This window comes from Chanodichthys erythropterus, chromosome 5 (assembly GCF_024489055.1).
Source record: "Chanodichthys erythropterus isolate Z2021 chromosome 5, ASM2448905v1, whole genome shotgun sequence".
Classification (NCBI taxonomy): Eukaryota; Metazoa; Chordata; class Actinopteri; order Cypriniformes; family Xenocyprididae; genus Chanodichthys; species Chanodichthys erythropterus.
Window position 1 is genome coordinate 31,333,957 of NC_090225.1, and position 24,907 is coordinate 31,358,863.

At 38.5% G+C, this 24,907-nt stretch overlaps 1 protein-coding gene across 1 annotated transcript; it reads left to right on the forward strand.

The window, feature by feature from the left end:
* The first annotated feature begins 1,070 nt into the window (after nt 1-1,070).
* fbxo28 (F-box protein 28) lies at nt 1,071-16,101 on the forward strand. Its single transcript, XM_067386896.1, has 5 exons — nt 1,071-1,280; nt 4,478-4,587; nt 5,906-6,044; nt 10,917-11,112; nt 14,752-16,101. Exons 1-5 carry the CDS (start codon nt 1,092-1,094, stop codon nt 15,222-15,224), a joined length of 1,107 nt encoding a protein of 368 aa, XP_067242997.1. The 5' UTR covers nt 1,071-1,091; the 3' UTR covers nt 15,225-16,101.
* Nucleotides 16,102-24,907: the final 8,806 nt, after the last annotated feature.

Consider the following 24,907-nt stretch of genomic DNA (forward strand, 5'->3'; position numbering starts at 1 on the left):
ACATTAATTTGTGTGTATTTATATATACATATTAATTACACACAGTACTCGCACATATATCATACAAACTCAAACTTTTATTTTGTATGCGATTAATCGTGATTAATCGTTTGACAGCCCAAGTTTTAACTGCTTTTTGTTTAAAAAAATATCATATAGAGTCAATATAATGCTCAGATTCTCTCTTAAAATATATAAAACAGGGTTTTTTGCAAGAAAACTTGCATTTATGAATATGAAACTTTGCCATTAAAAGTATAAAGTTTTTTATATAAATCTGCTTGCGCTTGTTTCTACAATATGACCAAATACTGCATCCTTCCATAACAGCACAGATTGGTTATCAATATTTTTTGCTATAAAACAGGGATGGACAACTCCGGTCCTGGAGGGCCAGTGTCCTGCAGAGTTTATCTCCATCCCTGATAAAAACTCACTTGCCTATAACTTTCTACTAATCCTAAAGACCTTGATTAGCTGGTTCAGGTGTGTTTGATTAGGGTTGGAGCTAAACTCTGCTGGACACTGGCCCTCCAGGACCGGAGTTGTCCATCCCTGCTATAAAATCACAAATATTTCGCCAAAACTGTCTTACACGCAGATGAATCACAGTTTCAGGGCAAAGTGCATTTAACGTCAATATAATCATTTTTAAATTTTACAAGGTAATGCTTCACTGGGTAAATCGTTTGAATGAAACCTCTTTGACTTTGTTTGTAATTAAATATTGATTAGGTAGAAGCCTCTTTCCAAGCAATATTGTCTGTCAACCGATTCCAATAAGAGTAAATAGCCTATAAGGCAAACATATAATATTTCTTTGAAATAACTCTCTTTTTTTTAATTAAGAGAAAAAACACAGTTAATTATAGTAGATGGGGACCATTGTTGAATGTTAATTCTTTCCTGAGATCTGAGCAGCATGCAGACTTTAGAGGATATTTCTCCAGAAACTTTTGCATAATCCCCTGGTGTTATTATAAATGTATATTTTGTTTATGTTCCACGTCATGAGCCTGCAGTCCCCCTCACTTCCGGCCCGTGAGCTCAGTTGTGTGTCGTCACGTCCTGTGGTCTGGAGCTCGGAGAAGATGGCGGCTGTTGCAGTGAGCTCTGACGGAGGAGTCGCGCCGCTGGATTCGGACTCGGTGTCGCCGCGGCTCCCCTCTCCCGCGCCGGAGCAGCCGCACCAGAACAACGCGCTGCTGGGACTGCCGATCGTGGCGATCGAGACCATCCTGAACTTCCTGTCGTACGACGAGATCAGCCTGCTGCGGCTGGTGAGGAAACAATGAGCGGGACTGCAGTGAGCGGCTGCGGATCTCTGATCCCGGGCCCGAGCCTGCGGATTCTGGATCCACACCGAATAAACACTGCAGCTGCGACCCGTTCATCTCACCATTCTGGCCCTTTTTCTCAGTCTGAACTGTGAGATATAAACGAGTCCGACTTGTGTGAGAGAAACTTTTTCAATTGCAAGAAAAACAGTCAGAATTGTGAGATGAAAAAGTTGCATTTGCCTTCATTTTATTCTGTCATATTATTAACTGAGATGTGAACTCGGAATTCCGAGAAAAATCGTCAGAATTCCGTTTATAACTTGGGATATAAACTCGCAGTTGTGGGATAAATTAAATGTGCAGTTATCTTTCTTATTATTCTGTGGTGGAAACAAGCTTCCATATGGTAGTCTTTTAAGTCAACAATGTAATTGATGTATTTGATGAATGACTGACTTTTTATTAGGGTTGGGCGATGTCCCCTAAACTGGGCATGAAATTTCATTATTATGTAATTATTATTAGTTATTTTATTTTATTTCCCAACTAATGACTCATCCGCACTTTCCAATAGGTTGCACGTAAGGAGGAAAAAGTAGCTTTCTTCCACGTAAGAAGAGTTGTGCACTTTTAAGCACTTTTTATTTTAATATATCTCTTTACATAAATATTTTTTTCTTTTTAACTATAATTTTGTCATCCGGGCTTTCCAATAGGTTGCACATGAAAAAAAGTGGCATCCTTCCACATAAAGAGTTGATAATGGCGTTGGTAAAGGTTGCTGAAGCGGGTACTGCTTCACCTATATGGCAGTTTTCTGGATTTAGACCTGATGAGAGTGGGCAGTATTTATTAACCAGACTAAAGTTAATTGACGTTGGCTGAATTCAGGGTTTATATCTTACACTGCCGCTTCAGTGCAGTTTGTCACAATGAGCACCATAGGCTACTAATAATTCATTAATAAGGGCTGTTTTCTTGTACAAAGTTAAATATTTTAAGTTAAATGTACAGTAAAAAAGAAAAGATCAAACGCCTGACACTGTATTTTCACAGACTAACACTCGTCACGTCTCTGGCATAGACTGCAGTAAATAGCATATATGCATTAGTTATATTCTCAATTTAATTTACAGAGCAATTCCTGCAAAGATTTTAGGTTAACTATAGTCTACAGACGAGACTAGGATTAGTGTGTCCCAATGTCCATACTATCCATCCTAAATAGTATGTGACATTAGTAATATTCAGTACTATTTAGGGTGGATGGTATGCACGACTCGCGGCGGGGTGGGGGCGTGGCATCACGATGGACAATGATATCGTCCATCGGCACAACCCTACTTTTTATTTGACTTTACCGTTCTATAGATACAGTTTTTATGGGTTTATTTTTTTATTCCTCTACTCAAAGAAGTCACTGGAAGTGTCACTAATGAGCTGACTTCTTCAGCAGCAGTTCAGACGCATGTTTAGTCTCGGTGAGATTTCAGACACACCCTGTGAATCTGAACGTGTCTCTGCAGAGCTTCCTCTGGTTTACTGTACTTTATCATTTCTCCTGTTGTACTTGATTACAAAACATTAGATTGAGGTTCATTTGTTGTACATCAGATCACGGGTCAAACACATTTAGATGTCTGCATCAATATACATTTACAAAAGTGATTTTATGCACATAGAAAGCACATTAAATGTTAGTTAAACATCTACTTTTAAGGTTTAAATAAGTTTTGGGAGAATAAAATGTCATAATGTGGGTGAAATAATGTTCCTTTGTCACATACACATTCTGACCTGTACGTATTAAAATATTTAAAAGAATAAGTGAGCATACTATATTTTATTGCATTTTAAACAAGTAAAAAACTATTGCTGACAAATGGGCAAAACTTAGGATAATAGCGAAGTTTAAAAATGTAAAATTATAAGAAATTAGTCTTTAATATGGCTTAAATAAATGTTTTGTTGTAAATATGCCTGACAAGATTCATTGTTACACCGAATGACATGTCAGTGAATGTGTTGGTAAAAAAGAGATTTGATTTTTGCTTAAACATAAAGTAATGAAACAGGACCCATTCTGATATACTGAACAACAACAATTCAAAGCTGTATTACACTTATGCTTGAAAACCCTTTTTCGTCTTTGACCTGTTTTCAATGAACAATTTTAAACACAAAACCTCCTGTCGAATGCTTATGATGGGATGAATATTTAATAATATAGATGTGAGGTACTATATACTGCAGTGTCAATCATTATTTAGAGAATATTGTATTACATTAAGTTTTATTCTACTCAATTTGCTTCTGTACTGTTAATGTAATCTAGTTTCAAGATATTTTAATTATTTATTTTAATCTGATTTATTCATTTATTTTAATTTCACGTTTTTCAAAAACTTCTGTGGAGGCCAGGTTGAAAACTACCGATCTGGGTCACATCTTGAGCTACAGTGTTCTGTTCAGGAACGCTGATATGTGCATGTCGGAGGAGTTTAGCCGCGTCCTGTTTTGTGTTCTTGTGCACTATTCTGTGCTGCTTTGTAGTGTGTTCACAAATTCCCCCCAAAATGCATTTTTAATATTGATGCACTTATTTATAGGTACACTTTCAACCCCGGGTAAAGGAACATTTCACAATTGTAATTTAGAAGTTTGTTGTGTTTTTATGATGGTTTAGAACGATGATAACTGGGATTAAAGGATCAGTTCACTTCTGAATTCAAATTTCCTGATAATTTAATTAAAGATGTTCATGTCTTTCTTTCTTCAGTTGAAAAGAAATGAATGTTTTTGAGGAAATCATTCCAGGATTTTTCTCCATATAGTGGACTTCACTGGGGTTCAACGGGTTGAAGGTCCAAATGTCAGTTTCAGTGCAGCTTCAAAGAGCTCTACATGATCCCAGACGAGGAATAAGAGTCTCATCTAGAGAAACATCGGCCATTTTATAAACAAAACAAATACTTAAACTGACGAAAGAAAGACATGAACATCTTGGATGACATGGAGGAGAGTAAATTATCATGAAATTTTAATTCAGAAGTGAACTAACCCTGTAATTACATGCTCTGTGTAGAGATCTGTCAGACTATCAAAACACCTTGTAACAGTCATGCACTAGACAGTAGAGTGCATATTAACAGTGCGTATGGTGCGTCATTTGAGACACAACTTTTCTCTTGTTGCAGGTGTGTAAGCGCATGGATGTGATCTGTCAGCGCATGCTCAATCAAGGCTTCCTGAAAGTGGAGCGCTATCACAGCCTGTGCCAGAAACAGGTCAAAGCCCAGCTGCCGAGGTGAGACGCGTCACATTGACCTCTGAAAACCTCTTCGTTAACGCTTGAGACCAGATCAGGTTCTGTCATTATTTACACGCCCTCACGTAAGGCTTTCTTCTGCAGAACACAAAGGAGGATATTTTGAAAAAGTCTTGGTAACCGAATATGGGCGAAAAAAACGAGACGACAAAATATTTTCTTTGTGTTTCGCTGAAGAAAGAAAGTCAAACAGGTTTGGAACGACGTGAGAGCGAGTGAACCATCACAGACGCTATCATGCCCTCATTCTTTGGGAAATGAGAGGATTTTGCTTTTATACAAGTCAAATTAAATCACCACCTGTATTTCTCTAGCGCAGATAGTTTCAAAGCAGCTTCTCAGTAATAAACAGGAAGATAACAGTGTTCACATCAAGGACGTTAACTATAATGATAAAAATAAAGTTCTAAAATATAATAATATCTTAATAGTTAAAGTTCTTGGTGTGAAAGGGTTAATTATGAAACTGTATAGCAGCTCTATAGAAGATGACAGTGTCATCATTCACCTCAATTCAGTTCTAGCTTTGTCCTCATACAGTGTCAGTGAAGTCAAATGAGATTTAAACTTTACCTCACATATACACCATATTTTGGTCATGTTGGTGCATTTAAGCTCGTAATCGCAATAAAATATGTGGCGTATGTCGACTTAAATCACAATAATCAGCCGTTTAAAGACTTTAATGGCATCTGTTCCACTCCAGTGAACGAACACGAATGACCTTTTCATGTTAACATAGCGGTAAAGAAGGCGTCACATTTTTGGGCTGCTAAACTGAGTTCATGTTGACAGTGTTGCATGACATGAACATAATACCGTATATTGATGGTCGAACACATCAGAATGGAGACACTTTTAGGAGCGTCAGCCAAAAATCCAGTAAGCCCACAGAAATGTGATTTACACCTGATGCAAGTAGATTCAAACAGTGTCCAGTAACACACTTACTGTGAGATCATCATCTGTGCTGCGTATATACTATATACCGATAATGGCAGTGCAAATAACCACAGTTCTTGGTGAATAATCAGTAAACGGGAGTGACGAGGTTTGAATCTTACACTGTGATTAAGTCCACTGGAAATGATCACATTAGTGGTGCACATGATGTAAAGCTGGTCATTCCCTGCATATATAACCGGCTTCTTTCCCGAATCAATGTTCATGTGAGTTATTGGTTCATATTCAGATCCGAAGGCCCTCTCAAAGGCTGAAAGTGTCTTTATTTCGCTGTCACTTCAAGTATCAGTTCCTCTAGTGATGTGCATTTTTGACGAATTCTTTGATGTCTCAGGAGGGAATCGGAGCGGAGGAATCACTCATTGGCGCGTCACGCAGACATACTGGCGGCGGTGGAGACGCGCCTGTCGCTGCTGAACATGACCTTCATGAAATATGTGGATTCAAATCTCTGCTGCTTTATTCCTGGAAAGGTACATGTGCATTTCTGCTTTGTTTGCTACATGCAATTAGGATTAGACGCTAAAAGATTGCGATCTCGAGTCAAACACCCTCGCCATCTTATTCCTAAATGACAGCGATTGGGCTCTGTAGGATCACAGCGAACGTTCGGATCTGTGTTCTGATCCAGAGAGAGCTGTTGTCCTGTATAAGGATGAAAAAGCTTGTCAGCCACACAGTATCATTATTTCTGTCTTACAATCATTCACATGATCACAGAAGTACTGGGATAAAAGTTTATAGTTGAGATATAAACACTGATGTCTACTGTAGCAATCAAAATAGAGTAAATCACCTTTTGAAAATAAAGACTGTATCGTTACACCAGTAGGTGGCGACAAGTGGCTGTTAAAAATGTGTAATTGGCATCAAATCATTCATTCAAACACTGATTCATCCAGTAATGAATCATGTGAAGTCTTTAAGTGAGTCATTGAATTGTTCATTCAAGAGATTTGTTCAAGTCTTTATGGATGATTTTCAGTTTTATCCAGAGTTATGCAGCTCTAATTAGAAGTTACTTTCATCATTAAAGAAAGTGAATGTGCTTTCATGCTGACTGCAGTTGAAGCAGGTCTAAATCAAATATGATTGTGATATTCTGTCCATTATATATACTTATTCTTTAATTAGTTGAAAATGCCTATATTGACTATATCTGTGCAATCCATAAATGGACATTTATAGAATTGATGTCCAAAAATCATCTCATTCCTCATTAGAATAACAAACATATGATAGCACATAATTACTGTAAGACATAATGTTTCTTTTCAGCTGTTGCATTTGGTTTATTTTATTTCAAGTAAAGAAATTAGTTTTGGTTTTAAATAACTACAATAACCCTGAGCTGCATCACATTAAAGAAAATGAATCAATTCACAGCTCTAATGTTCGGATTATTTGTGGCTTAAGTGTCAAACTACTTTATTTTTAATTTTTATATTTGAAGTAATATTTACCCAGAGCGTAGCATTTGCATGCATAATGCATATTCAGTTGTTATGCACTAAAATATTTACAGGTCATTGTACTGCTATTACTGATAAATAATTTTAAATATGATTATTGATGGGTTTTCACTGCAAACAGCATTTCTGATTGTGAGAAAACCAGTCATTTTTAGTAATTTTTGCAATAAAATTCCTACAACTTCAGTGGAACTGATCCAGTCATTAGTCAGCTGAGATGGATGGTCATTAATAGATGTTGTCTGTGGTCAGTTTTTAATGAAGGGAGATTCATGAGCATGAAATAACGAGCATGAGAATCAGGGTTTGGTCAGTACTTAATGAACCTAATATTCCCAGGCGTATTTATTTTGATGTTTTAAAGCAGAATCAATCACCCCTTTCTTAAAGGGATAGTTCACCCAAAAATGAAAATTTGATGTTTATCAGCTTACCCCCAGTGCATCCAAGATGTAGGTGACATTTTTTCTTCAGTCGATCACAAATGATGATTTTTAACTGCAACCGCTGCCCTCTGTCATTCAAATAATTGCAGTAGATGGGAACTTCAACTATAACAGTGAATAAACCTTGCTTAGACAAATCCAAATGAAACCCTGCGGCTCGTGACGGCACATTAATGTCCTAAGACACGAAACGATCGGTTTGTGTGAGAAACCGAACATTATTGTATAATTTTTTACCTCTAATACACCACTATGTCCAACTTCGTTTAGCTTCCGGCTAGTGAGGTCTGATCGCGCTCTGACAACAGAAGTGATGTCTTGCGTTCATTGAAGTATATGGGCGAGACATCACTTCCGTCATCACAACGCGTTTTTTGACCTCACTCACTGGAAGCTGAACGGAGTTGGACATAGTGGTGTATTAGAGGTAAAAAATGATATAAATATTGTTCGGTTTCTCGCACAAACCGATCGTTTCGTGTCTTAGGACATTAATGTATCGTCACGAGCCGCAGGGTTTCATTTGGATTTGTCTAAGCAAGGTTTATTCCCTCTTATAGAAGAAGTTCCCATCTACTGCAATTATTTGAATGACAGAGGGCAGCGGTTGCAGTTAAAAATCATCATTTGTGATCGACTGAAGAAAAAATGTCACCTACATCTTGGATGCACTCGGGGTAAGCAGATAAACATCAAATTTTCATTTTTGGGTGAACTATCCCTTTAATGACTGCTTGCATATGAATTTAATTGAGTTGTCCAGACTTTGAGATGTTTTTGTAGAAACAAAATGATAAAAACTATTAACTCTTTCCTTACTATTGAGAAGTTTTTCTAGCAATCTGTGTTTTCACTGTTATGCGGTAGGAGGCGCTGTTACGCATCTTATGAAATAGTTCTCAGCATCACTGGATCCAAAAACAAGTGAAGATGATGATCTGTGCAAACCAGAAGTTGTAAAATAATGTGATCATTAAACATTCAACAGCATATAAATCAAAACTTCCTAGCGTTACTGTAATGTTGAACCCATGAAGAGGAAACGACTGTGAAGCTTTTTTTATGCAACTTGCCCACAGTCAAGTGTTTTGTTTTGTTTGTTTGTTTGTTTAAAAGCAGAAGCTCTGTTCTGTCTTTTGTTATACTGACTGCTTGCATATTCACACAACAAAATATTCTTGTGAATATGTTCAGAAATGCTGCTGTTGGTTAATCAACGCTGGTGGAGAAAGAGTTAAAGCTCCACACTGTCAGCAGATGCAAACCTCCAATGATGTGTAAATCTGACAGGAGTGTGTGTGTTGAAAACAGTGAGCCTTTAGCTCGCGCCCTGAAAGGGTTCGTTCGCACGACAGTGAAGGGTTCATCTGAAGCAATCACCAGGCGTGCATCTGCATCATCTTTAGTCATCTGACAGTAATCTAACAGAGTTATAAAGAGCGCTGTAATTGTGGTAATCTTGTAGGGTGTGTCGTAGTTAAGAAACTTTTCTTGAGGAAATGCAAAAACTCAAAAAGGGATTATGCAAAAGCATGAGTGGCATTAGGCCTGAAGCAGGGAATGCAAATCAGAAGTATTTGTCATTGTGTGATGGTAGAACAGTGATGTGATTCGCTGGTTTAGGAGATTTGAAACAACCCTTAAAACGCAACTCTTTTTGTTGGTGGAGGAGTGTGACTTTCTGCTTTTTTCTGTCTGGGTGTCTCAGCAATGTTTATCTCAATGTTAGTTCTCAGTATATGACAGAATAATCAAACTGTTTGGGAAAAGCCCTACAACACGCACAGCAAACCTAAATCTCTTTGATTTGCAGTCAGTTTTTGTCAGAAAAATCACTAGTTTGGTTTGGAGGGAATGCTTCTGTGTTAAAGAGGGTTTCAAGTGCAGTTTCCAATTTTTCAGGTGTCATAAATTGTGCAAATTTGACAACTCTTGACTTTAATAAGCAGAACTAGGTTAATGTAACATGAGAGTCCAGTCTGCTTCAGTAATGACACTGGAGGATCAATGGAGGAGCTCTTGTGGGCTTCAGTTAAACCTCTGATTTCCAATGGCTGTTTTTCCACAAATGCTCTTAATTGCCCTGTTTTTAAGAAAATGGCATTAGTTGGTAAGTGCTGTATGAACAGAAGTTTTGGACTATTATTAGTGAAACTAAAGGTCTATGTTTAGAGTCCTCTATTGTTTCCGTTAGTATTCTTAATCTTTACTATTATTCCCCCCCAATGGGAGTCTATGGCAGCCCTATGAACAGAACATGGCAAAATGATGAAAATTGGCACACTTGTAGAGATGATAATGAATAGTAATCTGACCAACTTTGGGGTCTCTAGGGCCAACTCTATAGCGCCACCACCAGTTCAAAAATTCACTTTTCAAACTTTTCAGTACTTTGATACAGAAAAATTAAACTTATTACAGCTGATTCCTCTCTTCATGATGATCAAGACTCCACCCATCACAGCAGTGGCCATTTTGTCCAATTCTTACTAAAATTGGCTGAGATGATCAGTCCGAGCCATACACAAATGACTGAACAGAATGATGATGTCACAAACTCAATGATGTCAACCCAAAATTGGTTCAGAGGCTGATCTCGGCAAAACTTTGATCAATAGTAATGGAGCTTGGAACGCTTCATCAGAGCCATGATCTGAGGGTCCATGCCTAGTTTGGGAACAGCGCCACCTACAGGTCAAGAGAACTAAAAAAAAAAAAAGGCTATTTTTGCTCTTAACTTTTGAATAGTTTGTCAGAATCGTGATCTTGGTGTCTATGGATTCTTTATATCAAGCTGAACACGTGGATACCAATTTTGCTAGGATCAGATGAACCATTGGCCCACCATTTTGAAAATTATCATAAATTGCAATATCTGTTAAAAAATGACACATCAGGATCATCATCGGCGTGTCCTGAAGGTACCTGAGAAGTTTGAGCTTAGCCACCACCAGCATTTTTAATAATTTAACAAAATTTTCACAGAATATTTTATTGTATGAACATCTGAACATGCAATATATCGAAAGAAAGAACAGAGCCTCTGCTTTCAAACAACAAAAATGTTATTCTAGCTTCATGCATTTTTATCAACACTTGAATGTGGGTGAGTTTCATAAAAAAAAAAAAAAAAACATTTTGAACAAAAAGCTGAGAATCAATGCTTTTATTGCTTGTTTCTGCTCCTTTTTTGCCTGTTTTGATCCAGAGATTCTGTACTCTTTCCGCAGGCTTTATAGCGCCCCCTGCCTTATAAAAGAGTTAAACATGCTATCAATGTGTTAATTCATGTTAGAAACTTGAATTAGAAACATGCTTCCCTAGCAACACCCTAGCAACTGCATAGCATCAATTTGTTGATTTGCTCTTTATTAATTAAAAAACTCATGTGATTGTTTTTTTCTTCTCCCCAATCTGCCTCCTGTAGGTGATCGATGAGATTTATCGTGTTTTGCGGTATGTCAACTCCACACGTGCTCCGCAGCGAGCGCATGAGGTGCTTCAGGAGCTGCGGGACATTTCCTCCATGGCCATGGAGTACTTTGATGAGAAGATTGTTCCCATCCTGAAGAAAAGGCTTCCCGGTGCCGATCTCTCCGGACGCCTGATAGGATCCGCTCCGGGTACGACTGTCATTTAAAGAGTTTCACCTAACTGACCTTGAAATTATTATTTTTATTTATTTATTCAAAAGCTCAATAGAAAATATAGGGAAATACAGAAAAAAGCAATGTAAAATGCTTCATCATCGATAAACTTATAGCGAACATCCTGACGGCGTCCACGTTCAGATGAATATGTAAACGTGTATAATGTTTACTCACGTCTGAACAGAAGAAATGACCAGAGATGATTTACACTTCAAAGAAGGCGGGGCCTCAGAGCCACACCCACCTATTACGTCATCGCCCCGGACCAATGATAGTCCTGAGCTGTTTACCAGCCAGAGAGAACTTTATGGACAGGCTGATGAACTTCGTTTTGGCCTGATATTGTTCGAAATGACGTCAAACCAGTTTGTTGCCATCATTAATTGCATTACAATATTTAACCACTTATTACTAAAGGATCTCATTTATACCCTTATCGGAGATAAATCTTATACATTTCCTACATGGAAAAAAAAGTCAAAAAGAATAAAACATAAAAAACGCCCAACAATCAAACAAACCCACAACCAAAACATCATTAACCCAACCTTCAGCTAATGTCTGCCGCTTTATAGTTCGTCTTCATTTTATTCCGCTGAACAGAATCTGGTCAGATAGGGAATATATACTCGATCCAATCTCTCCATAGTAGTGAAAACAAACGAGACTTTAACCTTAGACCTTGAGGCATAGATGAGCTTCTCTATTCCAAAAGTATCCACAGTCCACACTAGATAAAGCTGGTTGCAGCCATAAACGCTTGATATACAGTAGACAACATTTTGAAGTGGATCAAAAAAGAACTAAGTTGTCCAAAGAAGGTGGTTTTGGGACAACTTTGATGAAAGGTTTTGATCCACTTCAAATATTGACTGCTATAGTTATGATTCCAAACAGTATTTGTTTGGAAAATCCCTGGAAATCACCTTAAAACTGAAAGGAATTTGAATCTCAAGAATAATTTCCAGACGTCAACTATCTGATCTGTGCTATGTTTCTCAAAAGCATTGTGAGTTAAGTTGATCTTAGAGATCATTGAGATGCTTTTGAGAAACGCAGTCCTGCGCAGTTAATTTTTAATTTCTCTCTGACACTAAATGCCACAGTTTTGTTCATGCAGTTGATCAGTAAGCAGAGCATGAAGTCGACCCTGGCTTTCTTCTGGATCGTTTTCCAAAAATACCACTACTTTTTTCTTTCTCTTAATGGGTTAGTTCACTCAAAAGTTAAATTTCTGTTATTAATTACTCACCCTTATGTCGTTCCACACCTGTGAGACCTTCGTTCATCTTCAGAACACAGTTTAAGATATTTTTGATGAAATCCAAGAGGTTTTTTTATACTCAATTGAAAGGAAAGTAATTACCACCTTCAATGTCCAGAAAGGTACTAAAGACATCGTTAAAACAGTCATGTGACTGCAGGGGTTCAACCTTAATGTTAGAAGTGGCAAGAGTAAATTTTGTGCACAAAAACAAAAAAATAACGACTTTATTCAACAATTTTTCTCTCTTCTCTGTCAGTCTGTTAAGCAGTTGGCGCAGTGCTGCGTTTCTGTGTTTACGCCAGAATGCCGGCTTCAGCATCATACGCATGCTGACCACGTGACCAGTGTCGGCCAATAATGAGTCGTCGTTCGGACATAGAACCTGGAAGCGCTACAACGACAATAGCGTAGCAGAATGACAGGGGAGAGACGAATTTGTTGAATAAAGTCGTTATTTTTGTTTAATTTTTACACACAAAAAGTATTCTCATCTCTTCATAACATTAAGGTTGAACCACTGCAGTCACATGACTGTTTTAAGGATGTCTTTAGTAGCTTTCTGGAGCTTGAATGTAGTAATTTCATTGCTTATATAAAAAACCTCTCAGATTTCATCAAAGATATCTTGATTTGTGTTCTGAAGATGAATGACCCGGGTGTGGAATGACATGAGGGGGAGTAATTAATGACAAATTTCATTTTTGGGTGAACTAACCCTTTAGTAAGTATCATAAGTTCGGTATCATTCGAAAGCATAAACACTCAAAATTCATCCTGTGAAATCCATTTTGAAACTGGACATTGCGTGGTATTGGACATACCATGGAAATGGTACTTTAAAATCTTTTAGCAGGCTCCTCCCCCAGTGGGCGTTGTCATGTTTAAATATTACAAAACTTTACTCCACTACAGTATTTTATAATCAAAACCTTTTCTAAATCTTGACAGAACACATATTATTGGAAAAGTCTGAGACTCAAGGTTCAATATTTGGCTGTTTTGTGAAAGAAGTGACAGAAATGTATTAATTTGTGACTATAACATGTCAAAAACCATTGTAATTGTCACCCGGTGGCTATTTTTGGTAAAGCGCCTACACACAATCCCACCGGAACCTTAATTTCTGTGATATCAATTAATATCATAATTTGGAACACAGATTTGTTAGACGTGGCTTTAATTTATAGGGCTGGGTAAAAAATATTGATTTCTAGATTTTAATCGATTCTCATTTTTATGAACCGATATTGATCCTTAAATCCCAAGAATCGATTAGTCTGGTCTGTTTTCAGTTGATGAATGAGCAGAATATGTAGCTCCTCCCATCCAATAAATCACAATAATCTTTGTTACTTTTTATATGAATCAAAGTCTCAGATTTCAAATGACGTCCATCTTATTATGAGATTCAGAAAATAAATAGCGTTTTGACGCTGTTTAATGTGGCGTGACGGATCGCTTTAGCGCCTCAGTTAAAGAGAAGCATGTGATCATCCTCTCCTCCGCTTTAATACCAGTTACAGCGAAATAAACATGAACATCTGAAGGTATGTTAAAATATACAGTACAACTTACTGAGATCCATATCATGTCTTGTGTAATCGCTCAATCAGTGCTTCAACCTCGGAAAGACTCAATAAAACAGCTTAAATGTCACGTAACGTCACATTTACCTCCGAAAAACACATTCAGTGACCATAAACTCATTAGTCAGCTAGAAAAGTGAACTCTAGAAAGATAAATATAGCTATGCACCGTTACATATTCATTATAATGTTCTTCAATATTTAATGCATGTTTGAATAAATCAGTTATGACAGCCGCGATTTAAATGTTTATATAAAAAAAAAATGAGTTGGAGTAGAAATATGATTATGTAATTCTAAATGTTATTTATAATAAAAACATCATTGAGTGTAATTTAAGTGTTTGTATATAAATAAGTTAATTTAACCTTCAATATTATTATAGTAGCACCAGCTGACTCTCACGTGTAGTTTACAGCATTAGTTTTTTCAAGTTTTTCAAAATAAAATGCCATGTACTGAAACTGAAATGCAACATCCAAAATAATCAATATCGAATCGAAAACGTGAATAGTAATCGAATCATGAAAATTGACAATACCCAGCCCTATTAATTTTCTACCAATTTTAGTCCAAATTATTATTAAAAAATGTTTTAGTATAAAATAAAATATTTGCTTTACAGTTGTTAAATTTTACAACTTTTTTTTACACCTTAATATTTTTTTTCTCCATATTTAGGGGGTGATGATGGGTTAAACCGTTTAAACGGCAGTGTTTTTAATCCATATGGCTCTGTCTCGCCCCTCTCTCTCGCAGTGGCCGGTCCCTCTACCTCTCTGACCACCATGTCCCTGCTGGCCAAAAACACTCCGTCGCGCTCCGAGATGACGAAGGTGCAGCAGCAGGTGAAGGTGAACGGGGCGTCCATGGCGGCGCTGCGGCGGGAGATGCAGGAGGTGCGCGTGAAGCAGCTGGAGCAGCAGAAGCAGCTGCAGGACCAGGAGCAGAAGCTGCTGGAGCAGTCGCAGGTGATCGGGGAGCAGAACGCGCGGCTGGCCGAGCTGGAGCACAAGCTCAGGGAACTGATGGACAGTGCGGTGGGTGCCGGAGCTCCTGCGGTCGCCTCCAGCTCCTCCTCCACCCCCGCGGCGGCCGTGTCCTCCACCTCCTCCGCCGCGAGCCTGGCCGCCTCCGCAGCCGCCGAGGGCGAGAACGGCCTGTGTCTCAAACGGCCCCGCAAGTGCTCGGACCTCCCGCGTCACTCCAAACGCCTGCGTAGCAAGAAATAGAGGGACTTTTTGTCTGTATTTGTTTTTTTTTTTAAGTTTTCATTTTGCTTCCTTAAAGCTATATCATTTTTTTCCGACTTACGATGACGCGAGTATCACGCGGAGAATGGGGGATCGAAGCGAGAGGGGTATCTTTTTGTTTTATCAGACACGTATTACACTAATATGCGTTGACTTCTGTTTCTAAAGGTCGAGCATTTGCCTTTAATGTTTACCCAACCTTCATGCCAACATTGACCCGAGGAAACGTTGCGAGAAGCTTTAGTCAATCGACCGCAAGAACTTTTGAGGAGAACGTGAACCCGAAGACACTGCGATGTGGGAGCGTAGCTTCTCTGGCTCTCGGCGGTAGTCCCATCCATACGTAGGTTCAACTGTGTACGAAGTCTCCAAGTTAAGACTTAGATCCCCTTCTTGAAACGGAGAACGCGAGGTGCTCCACACCTGACTACTAAGTTATATTGTTATATAAATGGTAAATATCAGCTTTGTTCTATGTTCTAAGAGTGAGATATTTCATCTGAGATGTGCCTCGACAGTATGAGCAAGTCAGTGGTCTTGCAGACGTCTGCAGTTGTAGCATACATGATTATATTGTTTGTCTAAAGATCATCCATCACTGAGGATAGTGTCTTGTAGGTGTCAATGCCATGTTGTACCTGCCACTGTTTGTAGGTGTATAATTTACTGCAAATAGATCTGTGTCAGTGCAATAAAAATTGTGGAAAGCCTTGTTACTAGGAAAGTAAATCATTAATGTTCAAGTTCGTCTGTGCCTCTAAGGCACATTTTTTTTTTGTATCCTTAAACGTTTACGTCGTCATTCCAGCTGCACAGTTATGAAGCAGAGATTCCGTGTGATCCTGAAGCACAGTGTCACCTTTCGTTCTCTCAAACCAGAGAGATCTGGGCTCAGCTATATGAGGAATGAGTTTGAGCTACAGGTGAGGGTCACATCTGATGCTTTTACTTACATATTTTCGCATCATGATTGACACCGGTCCCATTGTTGATGTGCTGTCAGTACATGTTGGGATTGTGATTGCAAACAATTTACAAGATTTGCTGTTTATATGTTAGAGGGAGATAAATGGGAGGTTTGTGATCAGGATGAGACGGGCCAGCTTGTTTCTGCCACCGAATCAAAAATAGCTTTTATCTCTCAATTCTTACTTTTTCTTCTCAATTTCAAGTTTATCTCACAATTCATTTCTCAGAATATAAACTCGCAATTGTGAGGGGAAAAATGTCAATTTCAAAATATAAACTCACAATTTAAAGAGTACTTTTGACTTTTTATCTCATAATTCTCTTATTCCGAGTTTCTAGCAGTTCTCGCTTTTTCTCGCAACTCTCAATTCTGACTTTTTTCTCAGAATATTAACTTGCAATTGCAAGAAAAAAAGTCAGAATTGCGAGATAAACGTCCAATTACAAAAGATAATTCTGACTTTTCTCCTAATATAAATTTGAAATTGAGAGGGAAAATGTCAATTTTGAGGTATAAACTAATTGTGACTCTTCATCTATAAATTTTTTTTCTTGCAATTCTCAGTTTTTGCAATTCTAGCTTCTTTTTTTTTTTTGCAATTCCGAGTATCTAACAATTTGGGCTTTTTTTTTCTTCCAATTGTGAGTTTTTAACTCTCAATTCTGTTTTTTCTTGCAATTCAACCTGCAAATTTAAAAAAGGTAATTCTGACTTTTTTCTCACAATACTGTTTCTCACAATTTTGACTCTTTTTTTTCTCCTAATATAAACACACAATTGCATGGAAAAAGTCAGAATTGTAAGATTAAAGGCTGCAGTTACCTTTTTTTATTCCGTGTATAAACACGCTTCCATAGATAAGAACCTGCAGCTCTGTGAACTTATTGCCAAAAATCATGCTCAATATGTTGTAAATGATTGCCTGTATCATTATAATTCTTACAAGCTGTTCTCTTAGAGCTGCAGTGTGTCGTTTCTGTCATTAGGTTAGCGCAAAAAATGTTTTTAATAATGAATCGTTTTCTTTCATTGTTTGGACAAACGGGCACAAACTCACCGTCAGCCTATGAATGCTTTACTAAAATACTAAAAAAGACCCTATACAACTTGACCAAAATGTAAAAATCAAAGTGCATTGTGTGCATATTTCTGCTCTGACAGGGATCCACTGTACTGATTTCACTTCGCACATGTTGTGAGCGAGACTTGAGCTGGTTTTTGTTTACCCTTGGCTCTTTTACAGAGCAAATCTGCAGTGTTTTCATGCATCGACTGCAATGAGTGAAAGGAACCGACAATACAAAATAAAGTAATTGTTAGATAATAATAAAATAACATGCTATAAAATCACAATTGCACAATATAAATCTGTAATAACAAGAAATTGTTGCAGTTGTGAGATACAAAGACACGGTGTGAGAGATAAAATAATGAATAAGCTATTTTAAATAGATGTTTTTTTTAACCGCTGCTTAATGTGGAAGCATTTCTGACGGTAACAGGAAGTGTGTGCCATAGCCTAGGGCTGCAGAAGAAGAAATTCTCTCATGCATAGATTTTAATCTGCTAAAGGCTGCTGAGAGAGAGAGAATCATCAGGGAACGAGGTGTGTACGGGCTTGCTGAAGTCACATGTATAAGAAGAGGCCAATCCATGCGAGAGTCTTAAAATCAATACGTGATTTAACTGGAAGCCAATGCAAATTACAAAACACACCAATACAAAGTGATCAAGTATATTACCAAGCAGGGCAACACTTTATTTTGTTTTACTAGTTATAATTTACCAGTTATTTACTAGTTATAATATACTGTTATAAGTATCATGTGAAGTAACTCATTAGACTGTTAGGTTAGGGTTTGGGTTTGGGTTTGTGAAGCAAACCAAACTCTTCCAGCCTCAGACACAACTACAGTGATTGAGGGCGGAGCAAAGAGATGCTGTTCAGCCAATGAAGACCAGAGGCTGGCATTATGCAAATTAATTACAAACCTACCTTTAAACTTGACATTGTGTGTTATGAATATTGTTTGCTCTTATGAAAATTGCTTGGCATGTTCTTCATTTGTAAGTCAATTTGGATAAATTATATTTAAATAATATTAAATTATCATAACATCTCTTTTGAGATGGTGGGCAGATTCTGGATATAGGGACAATCTGAGATGTTTGGCTGAAAAAGTGGCATCTGATGCCCAAAGACTTCGACATGACAACTCTAGACACTGTTAGGTCTTTGACTTCACTGAAGCATTAAAGGGTTAGTTCACCCAAAAATGAAAATAATGTCATTAATTACTCTCCCTCATGTTGTTCCACACCCATAAGACCTTCGTTCATCTTCAGAACACAAATTAAGATGTTTTTGATTAAGTAAGTAGTGATTTGAAATCCCATCACTATACTGTTGAAAAGTCGTTTTGTTTTTTTGGCGCACAAAAATATTCTCGTTGCTTAATAATATTAAGGTAGAAGTACTGAACTCACATGAACTGATTTAAACATGAACAGAGCTTTTCTTTATTTGTTCATTTTAAAAGTTTTGATTCAGTTCAATTCTTTAAACCGGTTTGACTGGTTTCCCGCTTAAAAGAACAATTCGTTCAAGAATCGACCATCACTTCTTCAAAGAGCATGTCAAGAATCTGCAGCAGCTCAACACAGATACATGAAATGGATCAAATAACAATGACCATCATGAAGCTGAAGCTGAATTTACTTCAGGGGGATTTTGCTGAATGCTTTGATGAGTCCCAGGGTGCGGCAAGCCAAATTCTGCCTTACTGTATTGACACAATGGAGGAACACATGAGAGTCTATGGGAATATGTAGCACAATGGCTCAGTGCTTTAAGGAAAGCTTCCCGAACACCAATGCTCTGAGAAAACCCTGCAAAACGCTCACAATCTTGACTCCAGAGTGGAGTCATATAAAGCAATACTCTGAAGTATATAGTTGCCATTGCCCCCTGTGGACTTAAGTTCATCATTCCAATACTTATGACTTCTTTTCTTATGAGAGATGTTAGGCAGAATGTTAGCCTCGGTCACCAGTCATTTTTAATGTCAATTTTGTCCATACAATGAAACTGATTGGTGAGTGAGGCTAACATTCTTCCTAACATCTCCTCTTGCGTTCCACAGAAGAAAATAAGACGTGAGTATTGGAATGACATGAGAGTGAGCAAACAACGAGAGTTTTCATTAATCAGTTACCAGTTACCTAAATCCTTAATGCAATCAGGTTATCATTAACAGCACTTGCTAGCACATGTCAGTCTACTTATGGTAAATCTCAAGTTTCCACAATCAAATTCAGCTACAATTTTTTTAAAGCAAATATTTCAGATTAGATTTAAGCAGCTTACATTGCTTGCCAGAGTTTAAAGCTCTGAGGAGTTTAAATCAGCAATATTTTTGCCCTTTTACACAGTCTTGATGTTTTTATTTTGGGCTCTACTAGAATAGCTTGAATGTTGATTATTCTCCCCATATTCTCCATTGTTGCAGCTCCTCTCTTCCCAGTCTGTCAGTAACGCTCTGGGGTGTTTCCCAAAAGCATCGTTGGTGAACCATGCTCGTAAGTCCCATTGAACTCTTTTGGTAACGATGGAACTTGCGACCATAGTTCGTGTCGGGAAACGCACCCCTGTTTAGTTCCTGTCTCTATGAAGCCCCTCCTTCTGTGCTCTGATTGGTCGGCTGGAGCAGTGTGTTGTGATTGGTGTTTGGGAAATATCCCGCCCCTTACCATAACCACCATTTTCAACACACTACTAACTAACTCAACCAGGCCCCGCCAATTTATTCTGCGTATTAATTACTTAAATGAGGAATATTGTGAAGGAAACTCCAGACTACAATGGAGGCGTTTCAGGAGTTAAGAAACACTGACACTGATGTAGAGAAGAACTCCTGCTGGAGAGACTTTGGAAACCTTTTTCATGCTCAAACAGCAACATTACATACTAAAGATACCCTAGCATACATGTAAAAATCAACCTTGAGCTTTAAACTCAATTTGGTGTCACTACACAATAAACAGGGCTGAAAATTCTCTAAGAGTGTAAATCAACAAAAAAGGGTACAAAAGTCAGTCTCAAATAGTTCTCAATGCAGAGACTCACTCCAATAATATCTTCAGTCAAAAGGCACTCAAGAGATGGGCTTCCTTACTGACTGACAGACTGACATTGATTCTTACACTGCTGAACATCAGGCTCTTTCGCTGCTCCATGCTGATTCACAAATGCAACTCTTGATTACGGGCAAATCTTTTGAACAAGTCTAGTCAACCGGTCTAGTCAGTTCAAACCTCAACACACCACACAATCCAAACGTGCACACACCCTGCACACCACGTAATAATAGTGCTGAACATTAACCTTAAGGTATTATGAGTATTACAGCTATGTGTGAAAAAGGCACAGCACACCAAAAGCAAAACTCCATGCCTGTATAATGCTTAGTAGCCTCAGGGTTTGGACAACTTGCTATCAGTTGTTTCCATTGTCGGACAAAAGTGAGCATGCTAGTGCATGCTTGATTGCGCTTCTTCTGGGCCGAAAGCCAGGGATTTGTGGCACTCCGATTACCTTGGTTCAAAGAGTTCTTGAAGTGCGTCATGGTCAAATGAGTTTATATGAGTTAGAAGAGGGTCAGCAACAATGCTCAATACATAGCTAACATCATTTCAAAACTCAAGACTTTCAAAAACCAGCAAGAGTTTGAAATAACATGTGGATTCTGATCACAGTATGAGGCAGAAATACTGTATATAATTTATAGATTTATATGCAATCAGGGTTGCCAGGTTTTCGCAACAAAACCTGCCCAATTGCTACTCAAAACTAGCCCGAACACGTTTCAGGGGGATCCCCCGGTAAAAATGTGTTCCGGGGTGTAAAATCTGCATTTTTGGCAGAGTTTCCCTGGTAAAATGTTATTTCACATGTTATTTGGGGTCACTTCAACCCATGGACATGAAAAACATCCCATGGCAACAGTGTTAAAGTAGCCCAATTCCCCTGGAAAACCGCGGACTTGCAACACTGTATGCAATGCTAGGTCCTATGTTAACCATGTCCATAATAAACACACATTATTCTTAGAAAGCAACCAGAGACAGCTCGGAGAACATTGTTGTCTATGGCTTGCTTAATGGAAGCTTAAAGACAATTCATATTCAGTCTACAAGGTACTCAAGATGACCCCTCTGACTCTGGGAATCTAGGAAGTCCTGAAGAGTCTATACTGGACTGTCCTCCAGGAGCAACAGTTGAGGAGGAACATCAGCCTTAACAGACTCTGCGGATGGAGGAGAAGAGCGGTGAGGATTTAGAAGTGAAACATGGAAGGATGGATTGATTCTGTATTGGGGATGTAACTATGGCTAACTTGTTCTCTTATGATGAATGGACCAATCAAATGAGGACTTGGCTTCTTGCAGGGCAGCCAAAGCCTGATATCCCAAGTGGAGAGCCAGATCTTCTACATGGGCTGGTACATTGAATGTGTTTAGGTTCCCAATCCCTGTCTCTCTCTTGGAACCAGTGGCTGATGGCATCAGACGATTCTCCTGACGAGGGAAACAGGAAAGGCTGGAAGCAGAATGGTGTTAAGCCTGTGGTGGTTTGGCATATAGGGAATTCTGTGCATATTCTGCCCATGGAAGGAAGCGGATCCAACTATTTTGCTGGTGATGGCAGCATGTCTGCAGGAATGTCCTGATCTCCTGGATCTTGTGTTCCATCTGCACATTCATTTTATGATAGTATCCTGAAAAGAGGCTGATTGACATACCTAGGAGGGAGAAAAAAAAAACTTGAAACAAACTGTGGACCACAGTATTATCTGTTCCATCATGTCTTTAAAGTCCCAGACAGCATATTGGAACAGTGCCTCAGTGATCTCTAGAGCAGTGGGTAGGCCTTTAAATGGTATCAGATGACATGCCTTGGAAAACCTGTTGACTGCCACTAATGCCTGCTACAGACTCTACAATTTTGGCAATCCTATAAGATCATTACAAATCTGTACGACATGGATCTAATAAATTTTGGTACAACTTATATGTAAAGTGTACGATGATGACACCTATTGAATTGTAGGATACGATGCAAGTATAGAAGAATAAAACGTCATCAGTATGCTCTAGTGTTAAACAAATAGAGCAAATTGAATCGAGTTGAGAAAATTGTTTGCACTTGAGAAAATGTGGTCTTTATGTAATATATAATATTACAATACAGCAAATTTTTTAAACTTCAATGAGAGAAAAACGGAGCTTGTTTGGTTCGGTGGTCCTGCTCTTCCTGAACTGTCAAATTTAGGTGAGCTGACCCCTTTTTGTAAACCTGTGGTTAAAAATTTAGGGGTACTATTCGACAGTTCTCTAAAATTCGATAAACAGATAAATTCAGTCGTTAAAATAAGTTTTTTTCATTTATGTCTTTTGGCGAAGGTTAAACCTTTTCTTTCTTTTGATGACTGTGAGAAGGTGATCCATGCTTTTGTGTTCACACGACTTGACTATTGCAGCTCTTTGTATGTAGGTGTTTGTCAAAAGGCATTGAACCGGTTGCAATTAGTCCAAAATGCTGCTGCTAGGCTCTTGACGAGGACACGCAAATGGGACCATATTTCTCCTATTTTATCCTCTTTGGGTTGGTTGCCTGTCCAGTATAGGATTGATTTTAAGCTCCTGATTTTTGTTTATAAGTGCCTGAATGGAATAGCTCCCTTGTACTTGTCAGAGATTTTACAGGTGCATAAGCCTTCCAGGTCTTTAAGATCTTCTGATCAGTCTGTTTTAATTATTCAGAGGACGAGATACAATCGGAGGGGTGATCGGGCCTTCGCAGTGGCAGCACCAAAGAGATGGAATAGTTTACCATCTCATATTAGAGTATCCTCTACTCTAAGCATTTTTAAAAGACGTTTGAAGGCTCATCTTTTTAGTTTAGCTTTTGAGTCTGCAGTGTGTTGAGGCATTGGCTTTTGTGCGTGTGTACTGTCTTAGAGGTTATGTTTTATTTTATGTAGAATTTTTGCATTGTACAGCACTTTGGTCAACGCTCTGTTGTTTTAATAGTGCTTTATAAATCAATAAATCAAATCAAATCAAATCAAACAATGAAAAAAATAGGAGGAAGTGAAAGAGGAGAATATGGATGCGGTCATGGCTAGGGAAAAGAGGCCAACTTGGCATGCCAGTTTTGCAATGGAGCTGGAGGGCTGTAGTTTTAAGTTTTAAAACATCATGTCGCATTGATCAATACGCCATTTTACGTTGAATTTTTATTGGCTAGTCAATTGCAAGCCCATCTTTGAACCTCTCTCATTGCACGAAGTAGGACCACCTTTTAGGAGCCACGACTACAGAAATCCCCATGACTGGTCATCTTTTGCCTGTCCAAATCATACACTGTGTACTTGGCATAACACAAAATCCAATCGTAGGTAGGTGTGACCAGGGGCGACAAGGAAGGGACAGAGGCAGGAGTTTCTATCATAAAGATATCAAGAGGATTTGGGCATGGCAGAGTTGGGGCATGCTTGAACAAAGCAATGGATGTCCTGGGACATACGGGGCCAGTAGTGGTCGAAGAAGTGTGAGAGGGTGTGAGTGACGCCAGGGTACCCTGATCCCAGAGAGGAATGAAGAGGATCAAGGAGGGTATGATGAAGTTGTGCTGCAACATAGGTGCATTCTGGCAGAACAGGGTTGGCTTTGTTTGCTTTTGCGATTTCATCGTCCAGCACTAAAAAATGCTGGGGCTGTTTCAAACCATGTTTGGGTCAAATATGGACAAACCCAACCATTGGGTTTAAAAAAATATATATATTAACCAAAGGTTGGGTTTGTCCATATTTAACCCAAACATGGTTTGAAACAGCATTTTTTTGAATGCAGGTCCATTGGATGGGACTGGCAATGATGAAAGGTGGAAGAATGATATTAGGGATAAGAGCCGGGTGAGCACATCAGCTTTGATGTTCTTTGACCCAGGATGATAAGGCAGAATACCCACTGGCCTAGTGAAGGGTTCAACCACCATGCCTTTCTGAGATACTCAAGATTCTGATAATCAGTCACTACTTGAAAAGGATGGCTGGAACCTCACTCCTCTAGTGCCTGCTTAATGGCCAAAAGTTCCTGTTCCTGATGTCATAATTTTGCTCCACCAACTTAAAGAAGGCACAAGGATTTTCCTGCAGGGAGCACATTTTAAATGGATATGGTGCACACCGACACTGATTGGTCAGTAGGGTTAGGACAATAAATCGATGCATCTCAATTTATGGATCGATTCTCATTAGACGTGCCGGTATACTGTAATACAATATATCATGATAATGAATAATTTATTATGAATTCTTCTAATTTTTAGAATGCATTTTAAGAATACTTTACCCATCAACCACTTAAAAGCACAACACAGCTGTATGCTTCATTAAAGAGGCAGCCTGCTGATGTATTCAAGCCCAATGTGCATGAGCAGCGCATGGCTGAACTAGTGAAGGAGATGCGCTGAATGAAAATGCACTTTCACACTCTGACAGCAGATGGAGCTGATGGAACAGCAGAAATGCAGTGGTTACCCCGTTAACTCCTGTAAACAAAGCAACTGCGCTACAGCTACTACAGTATAAATGTTATAAACAGCTTGTATTCGCTATTGTGTTGGTCA

Coding starts and splice junctions, on each gene's coding strand:
- fbxo28 (XM_067386896.1), top strand. CDS start 1,092: ATGGCGGCTGTTGCAGTGAGCTCTGACGGAGGAGTCGCGCCGCTGGAT. Junction 1,281..4,477: donor AGATCAGCCTGCTGCGGCTG/GTGAGGAAACAA, acceptor CTCTTGTTGCAG/GTGTGTAAGCGCATGGATGT. Junction 4,588..5,905: donor GTCAAAGCCCAGCTGCCGAG/GTGAGACGCGTC, acceptor TTGATGTCTCAG/GAGGGAATCGGAGCGGAGGA.